The following is an 8,554-nucleotide window of genomic DNA, read 5'->3' on the forward strand; positions in this document are numbered from 1 at the left end:
TCAGAATCCAATCCATTGACTCCAAGTTTACACAACATGCAGAGCAATGATGCTCTGGGTCCAGCAATGCAAACAGCAACCAATAAAATCTAAAATTAAAAGGGGAGGTGAGGCTGATATTCAGATTTTGCACATTATTGCCAGTCATGTAGTGCTGTCATTGGAAACATCTATCAAATAAAATGCAATTTCAGTGCCTGGGCACTAGAGGGTAAATTCGTGATAAAAACAGAGCTGTGCCTCAGTTTCCTTATTTTTATAGGCAAGCATTTAGACACTTAACCTAGCACCTCTTCGTCTGTCTTGAGTTTTGCTAGCTGAAGCTCTTTCCAAGGCCATGCAGCACTAGGTTGGAAGATTGTCACACAAATGCAAACTTCATGCAAGAGTACTCTCAAAAATTTTCAAGTCTTAGATGCCAAACTCAGGATTACTTTCTCTGGTCAGTTGCAGGGTGCACATTTTTTAAAAAGGACTACAGTGTCAGTCTGGAAGTTGTCTCTTGCGACTGGGATTGGCAAAAGACTGATGAGATACTAGCCCATAGCCTATTTTGAAAAATACTTATCATGTAAATACACAGCGGTCTCTTCTTATAACTAGTTATTATCCTTTGAATAATATTTTTTTTTATAAAGTGCAAAGGGATGGCAGCAGAAGGGTGGGCATCATCCAGAAGGCAAATTGAGCCCCACCAGATTTCAGTCTTGTCTTGCCTCTCTATGGAAAAAAAAAACAAAACCAAACACAACACACACACAAATATGTGCATATACCAGAAATTTTGGGCATTACTATATGAACAAACCAGAAATCCTACTCCTTCCCAATAGGATTTGTTATGGAAACAGCATGTAATTTCATTCCAATACCACAAATTTGCCACTGCATTAAAGAGCATTACTGTTACTGAAGGATGAACAGTAAATCAACATCCCCAGCTCTTCAGGCTATAGCCCTCTTCAGGGAAATGGTGATTTTGAGTATCCCTTCATTTCAGGGTATATATATAAAGTATATAAGTATAAATTTCCCTCATTTTCCCATGAGGGAAAGCAAAGCTGCTGAGTATGGATGGAATGCCTAAACAAGAACTTCAGCCCAAAAAACTTTGTTATACCAGTTTTGTTCTTATATTAACCGTGTCAGGGACAAGAGAAGTTGGAAAAACTGTTTTTTTGTGTACTGATACTTTCTACTTACTGTATCGATATTGATACTTTCTCTATTAACCATGGTACAATTACCCAGACTATGTTGTAAAAATCCCCATCTAAAACCCCCTGGAGCAATGGACAGATTTCTTTCTAACAGGAAACCATTACTAATGCCCCATGCAAAAGATATCTTTGTGTCTTATTAATAAAACATCTGAAATACCATTATGTGTTGAGAAATAAAATATAGAACGGTGGATGAGCCACACAGATAGCACCACAGCAGTCAGTGATGACTGTGACCCTTGCAAATTACTGCCCTGTGAAGGGTCACAAAAGTTAGCAAACAAAAAAGCAGGGGGTGCTCTTTCAACAGATTTACAAATATATTGCACTCTCTAGTATATTTATTAAAATAACCAAGATTGAACATGGAGCTTTGGTTCTGAAAGAAAAAAAAAAAAAATCCAGAGAACTAAAGGGGATTCATATCTGCTGCAAATCATGAACTGTAAATACTGACATTTTGCTTCTTGAAGAAAAAATCCCATTCTTCATTTCGAAGAAGAACTTTTAAAAATTTGCCTTCCCAACTTTACCATAAATAGAACATCTTTGTTACAAACAAATGTGTTCTCCCACCCATAAATAAATCACATACATTTTTGCAAGAAAACGCATCAGCCAAAACGGCTGAAATGTAATTATACACTGACCAAAAAGAATTCCATCCTAACTGAAAGTGAATGCCTTGTACTTCAGGTCATTAGAAGAGTGCTGACCAGCACAATTTTAAATGCTAAAATAGGCCCCCAAAAAGGAGGAAAAAAACCCCAAAACCTTGAGAAAAATGTGCAAATATCTGAGAAAGTAGGAACTGTATCTGTGTAGAACAAATTTTAAAATAATGAGAAAATCCTGCCCCTTTGTCTCACCTTAGAGAAATTCTGTTAAGCTGCCCTTACTTCTCTATGGCTGTTTATGCATCACGATTTGAAAGAGTAAACAAGCCAAAAATCATTTTTATCTGCCTCCAGATACAAATCTCCTCATCTACAGAATGAAATACTTTACTAGTTTATAACACTAAAAATCAAAAATTAAGTTTGATAATTAACCAGTCTTTCCTAATAAACCCACATTTACCAAATGGCACTTTGAACAATGAATTACAGAAAAAAAAAATTTAAAGAATATATTGTGTTGAAAGGTTAAAGAAAGTGTGTACTTTCCATAAAGCTGAAATGCTGCCATGAACATTTAATTCTGGATTAACCAAACAGTCTAAATTAATGAAACTAAAACTATTTTACTCATTAAAACATTCTGACAATGTTGCAACATAATTTGAGTGTCATTTTAAGCACCAAAAATTTTTTTATTTTTAATAAAATGGAAAATGAGAAGAAAAGCTAAGTTGAGAGAACCCTTTTCTGCAACCAAAAAAAAAAAAACAACAAAAAAACACAAAAAAACCACCCAAAAAACCAAACCTAACAAAAAAAAAACCCACACAAACAAAAAACACCCACCAAACCCAATAAAAAAAGAACCGGTGAGCTTCTTTCTTCTCCTGCCATATAGCAGATCTCTTCTTGGATTTCACACTACTGACCATACCCTGTCAGAGATCTTGAACAGTTTACATTACTTCTTTTGAAGGATTAATCTAGACTGGCCCAGAGATAAAAACCAAAATGCACAATGAATTCCTACACTGAATTCCAGCTTGTTACTGTGAACTCAAGAAAAGAAAAAAGGAATCCCCCACATCTTGTAGTATATACACTGCTTTCACACGGTATGAATTAGAGGAATACGTAAAGGGACAAGATACTTTTGTACAAAACCTCAATTTATTTCAGAGAAATTAAAAATATGGTATTTAATATATATAAATTTCTATTCCTCTATAAATATAGATGATCTTGTGATAATGAACAGAAATAAATGCATACCAAATTAAAATAATTTTGCATTTCAGGGTATGGTAGCCATAGATAATGTTTATGAACCTAAATACAGGCATTTGTAATATAAAAAAAAAGTTTAAAACAATACAATCGGGAGAGTAGCATTCTGCTGGTTTTCATACAGAGGTCTACATATTCAAATGCATCTGTTGAAAGTTACAATTTCGTCTTTAACTTTCTTAATGTATTAGAAGCACAATCCCACACACCCAGGAGCACACAAGGTAGTAGAAACACTGCACACATGGTATCTTATCCTTGCAGTATGCAATGTTATTTCTGTACCGAAAAAAGAGGGGGAAAAAGACAGCAGAGGCTATTTCAGGTCTCACATCTCACCAGAGTGCTTAAGCATTCTGCTCTTCTGTTTTCCTTTCCACTGTTTTTACTACGGACAAAAATCATCACACCTTCATTATGTGTAATGATTTAAATCTCAATGAATTAGAATTCAGAGGAATGGCAACGGCTCCTATGTTTCCCATACGAAGAGCCGCTGTATGAATATAACTAGGGGGCAGGGAGGAAACAAACAAAAGCCCCAAACTGAATGCTGCGTTTTATTCCTTAGAAGCTCTTTCCACCGAGCCCGTATTTCCTGATCCTGCTGACCCCAGCCGGCAGCAGCCCGGCGGGGAGGGACCGGGGCAGGCGGCGGCAGGAGCACCCGCGGGGCGCCCCCGGACTGCAAAGTGGGCTTAGAAAAAAACCCAGCAGGAGGGAATTTCCGTGTATCTCTGTCGCCATCCACCTCCTCAGCCACCGGAGGTGCTACAGGTGCAGGCGGTGTGAACCCCAACTCATACACCGAACCGGGCCAACTCCTCCTGAGCCACGCGTGGCACGGCCGGACCCTGCAAGCCCGCCGTGGGCACGGCGAGGGGCTCTCCCTCCTCAGAGCGGCCGTACCCGAGCAGGGCTGCTGTTTGTACCCCCAGAAAGGCCCGGCGCGGGTCAGCGGGGCCGGGGCTCGGTGCAGCGCCGTCCCTGCGCCATGCCCGGGAGGTTCTCCGTCCGCCCCGGACGGGACCGGCCGGGGGTCCGAGCTCCCCGCACGGCGCCGGGGCGGGAGGCGCCGCTCCTCCCCATCCCCACCTCCACGGAACCGCGGGCGGGCCGAGGCCGAGACCAGGACCGGGACCCAGCCCGGGCCAGGAGTCGTCCCCGGCCGCAGCCCCGCTCTGGGCCCTCCTGCTCATGCAGCTGAAATTCCAAGCAAAGCCATTACTAAACCTGTGTGGGGGAGAAGAAGGGGGTTTGTTTTCGATTCTCTTACCGGCAGCTTTTCCCATCCTGCCCTACGAAATAAAAATCCAAAGCCATTTCTTTTTTTAAATAAAAAAAAAGGGGGAAGGGGGGGAAGCAAGGAAGTAAAATCTGCAAACGGGTTAGAAGTGTCCTAAATAATTAAAAAAAGTGAGTTTTTTTGTAATTTAAATACAAATATACTTACAAAATCTTACAGAGGCTATTTACATCCCTCTCCCCCAACCTGACAGTGCGTTCAGCTCCTACAGGAGACATCCCGAGCGGCATGGGGAGGGCAGAGCCCGGAGATCCCAGGCACCGGGGTTCCCCTGGCTCGTCCTCCGCTCCCCGCCGCCTGCGGAAGCCTCTCGCAGTCACAAAAGTTTGCCCAAGCTGGATAAGGAGCTGCTTCCCGAGGCAGAGCCTCAGTCGTCCCGCATCTCCCTAGCCTGGCAAGCAGGGGTCTCAGACCGTGGTCTCGCCCTGTTTGCTGTTGGTGAGCCTGGTGTAAAACTTCCTCCAGGAGTTCAGGGTTTTCCCAGACCAGATCCAGAAGCCCGAGGTGATGCCCACGATTAAGGTCATGAGATACTTGATCATGAAGACAGTGAAGTCGGGGCTCATGGGCGGGTGGTGACCGCTGTGGTTGTTGGGGCAGGGAATGGCATAGCTCTTACAGCTCTGTGTGACCCAGCTCCTCTCCCACTGTTCCCTAAAAGCTTGCTCGTAAAAATAGCAGGCAATGACGATGGTGGCCGGCACCGTGTAGAGTACGCTGAAGATGCCTATCCTCACCATGAGCTTCTCCAGCTTTTCTGTCTTGGTGCCGTCATGCTTCATGATGGTCCGGATCCTGAAGAGGGACACAAAGCCAGCCAGCAGGAAAGAGGTGCCGATGAACAGGTAGACGAACAAGGGGGCCAGCACAAAGCCCCTCAGGGCATCCACGTTGTTGATGCCCACAAAGCAAACGCCGCTGAGGACGTCCCCATCCACTTGTCCCAGGGCAAGGATGGTGATGGTCTTGATGGCTGGCACGGCCCAGGCGGCCAGATGAAAGTACTGGGAGTTGGCCTCAATGGCCTCATGGCCCCACTTCATGCCAGCAGCAAGGAACCAGGTAAGGGAGAGGATGACCCACCAGATGGAGCTGGCCATGCCAAAGAAGTAGAGCATCATGAAGAGGATGGTGCAGCCCTCCCGCTTGGTGCCCTGCGCCACGGTGCGGGAACCGTCCTCGGCAAAGCGCTCGTTGCAGACCACCCTCTCCTCCAGGAGGAAGCCGGCGATGTAGGCCACGGCCACCGCCGTGTAGCAGCCCGAGAGGAAGATGATGGGCCGCTCGGGGTAGCTGAAGCGCTTCATGTCCACCAAGTATGTGAGGACGGTGAAGAGGGTGGAAGCACAGCAGAGCACGGACCAGATGCCGATCCAGGTGCGGGAGAAGCGGAGCTCCTCGGGCCCGAAGTACATGAGCCCGTAGAGGCGGCCGGGTTCGCAGGGCGCCCCGCAGTCCTTCTCCCCCAGGAAGCGGTAGTTCAGGTAGGAGGGCACCTTCAGCGCCCGCGGGCAGGTGAAGCGCCCGCGGGGCTCGCCGGGCCCCGGGCCCCCGGGGCCGCCGCCGCTGCCCCCGCGGTGCGGGTTGCTGGTCCAGCTCTCGGGGCGCAGGGCGGGCGTGGGGGTGCCGCGCTCGGAGGCGTTCTGCCCCACGCAGAGCTCGCCAGCCCCGTGCACCGGGAACTTTTCGCAGCGCAGCGTGTCGGGCCACTGGAAGCCGAACTTGTTCATGAGGGCCTCGCAGCCCTGGCGGGCCCGCTCGCAGAGGGAGCGGCAGGGCGGCAGGGCCTGCTCCAGCACGGTGCACACCGGCGCGTACATGGAGCAGAGGAAGAACTTGAGCTCGGCCGAGCACTGCACCTTCACCAGAGGGTAGAACTGGTGCACCTCCAGCCCCGCGTCCTCCTGGTTGGTGTGGCCCAGCAGGTTGGGCATGATGGTCTGGTTGTAGGCGATGTCAGTGCAGAGAGGGATGGAGATGGGCTGGCAGTAGCCGTGGTCAGGGATGGAGATGCCCCGCTCGCCGTTGTACTGAGACGCCGGCAGCTGCCCCGCAGCCGGCAGCGCCGCCGCCCACAGCAGCACCAGCAGCAGCGGCAGCCGCGGGCACCGGCCGCTGCCAACTTCCCCGCCGCCGCTCACCGCCGGCCCGCGCCGCCCGGCCATGCTCAGTCGGTGCCGCCTGCCCTGCCGGGCTCCCGCCGCCCTGCCGCCGCCGCCGCCGCCGCTGCTCCTCCCGGCCCGAACTTGCGACTCATGAAGGGAGCGGCGGGCAGGGACGGGGCAGCCCCGGTCGCCACTCACGGGGCCGCGGAGCGCAGCGCGCAGCTCTGCCCGCACCGGCGGCAGCGTCCGCCGCGCCTCCAACTACCGCCGCCGCCGCCGCCTCCGCCGCCGCCGCCTGACCATTTGTGCCGGCCCCTCGAGCCCGCGCCCCTCGCCTCGCCGCGCCGCGCTCCCTCCGACCGGTTTCCAGGCGCCCCGCAGTCTGCTTCACCGGAGGGAGGAGCCTTGAAACCGACGCCGAACTTTCCTGCGTAAGGGACCGTCTCCCAACGCCTCACCCGGGGGCGGGCGCAGGCGGGAGCGGGGCTGCCCCGCGCCGCGCACAAAGGCGGCGGGGGCGGCGCTGGGGAAGGGGCCCCGCGGCGGGAGGGGCGGTCGGGGGACGGGGCTGAGCCGTGGCGATCGGCAGCGCGCCGGCCCCGGCTGTCCCGGGGGTGTTTTTGGATTCCCCGGTGATGACGACTGCTGGAGATGTTGAGCGGCGCACCCGGACCGGGCCGGGGCTCGGCACCCTCGGTGCCCCCGGCCGTGCAGGCAGTCGGGCTAATCCCGGGAGGGGAAAGCGATGTTTGGCACGTAGCAAAGGGCACGATTGGAGGAGGGATCTGTGGCACTGCCAGGACCTTGCTGCGGGGAGCGGTGCGCAGTCGGGCTATCGCTCTCTGCAGGTCTGAAATGTGGGAGACACACTGCGGTCACTTGAGGTGCGGGCAGGAGCTGCAGCAGCGTGAAGGCACAGATCGCGATGTGGCACATCGCATTCACGGTGGTGTTGAGGTGGCTATTACTCGCCTCACCCCAGAGACACTTTAGGTAACTCGCTACCGAGCTGTTGCCGGTGTGTTATCTGCGCCTTCCTCCTATCGTGGCCACAGCTGCAGCCCTACATAGGAAAATAATCCCGACAGGGCTTTCCCATTTCCCTTCGTCTCTCTGCTTAGTGGGCAGCTATTCCAGAGTGACTCAAGTCGAATGCTGTGTGACTTGCAATACCTCCCGTCAGGTTTTTGGAATTCTTGCTATATTCTGGGGAGGAGGTGAATGGGCATACAGTGACGGCCAGCAGTGGCCATTTTTGCATGCCTGAAGCCCCATTGCACAAACAGAATGGAGGTCCTGTTGGCTCTCCTGAAATGCATAGTCCAGATGAAGGCTGAATAGGGGATTTACTGTACTCATTGGAATTGAATAAGAATCATAAAGTGTGCTCCTGGAGAGAAGAACCCTGCCCTGTTCTCCAGGCATTCAGTAATCAAGGCTCTCTGTTGTCTGTGAAAATGTTCTCATATTTGTCCGAAGGTTAATTCTGCCATTCAGAGCTGAACCAGGAACTTCTCCCGCCAGCTGTCTTCCTTCTCTGCAGCATGCTCCCACCCTTTCCGCCTTACATGTTAATTGAGCTCCAAAAATCCATTAGTGGTAAGATAGCTCCAGCATTTATTTCTAGCTGTCAGAGGTAGCAAGGGTTAATAAAAGACATCCGTATTTCTTGGATAGCTACAGATAAAATTTGGACCGTGCTATTTAGGCCACTCTCTTTCTCCCAGCAGTACTGTCCCACATTCAAACTAATTAATAGCAAAATCTATGCTGTGTAACGACTGCAGGAGTGGGATCATGTTTAGAAATTGCACATCCTTAAAAATGACGATTGCCGATGTCCTCGTTTACTGAGGCTCATTCAGTTCTGTCAAGAACTCTCTTCTCAGAGGACCATAGTTCAAAAATTACATGCACAAATACCTTTTTCCATCTTCTGCTAAACAGTTTGATTCTTTAAATATTGTATTCATAGTTTGAAGCTACAGATATTTCTCTTCAGATCTACATCGG

At 50.1% G+C, this 8,554-nt stretch overlaps 1 protein-coding gene across 1 annotated transcript; it reads right to left on the reverse strand.

Annotated features, from left to right (window-relative positions):
• Positions 1-2,994: 2,994 nt before the first annotated feature.
• FZD1 (frizzled class receptor 1) lies at positions 2,995-6,625 on the reverse strand. Its single transcript, XM_005518790.3, has one exon. It carries the CDS (start codon positions 6,599-6,601, stop codon positions 4,844-4,846), a length of 1,758 nt encoding a protein of 585 aa, XP_005518847.1. The 5' UTR covers positions 6,602-6,625; the 3' UTR covers positions 2,995-4,843.
• Between the last annotated feature and the right edge of the window lie 1,929 nt (positions 6,626-8,554).

This window comes from Pseudopodoces humilis, chromosome 1 (assembly GCF_049639895.1).
Source record: "Pseudopodoces humilis isolate 2021_Gansu_Grassland_sample_001 chromosome 1, ASM4963989v1, whole genome shotgun sequence".
Classification (NCBI taxonomy): Eukaryota; Metazoa; Chordata; class Aves; order Passeriformes; family Paridae; genus Pseudopodoces; species Pseudopodoces humilis.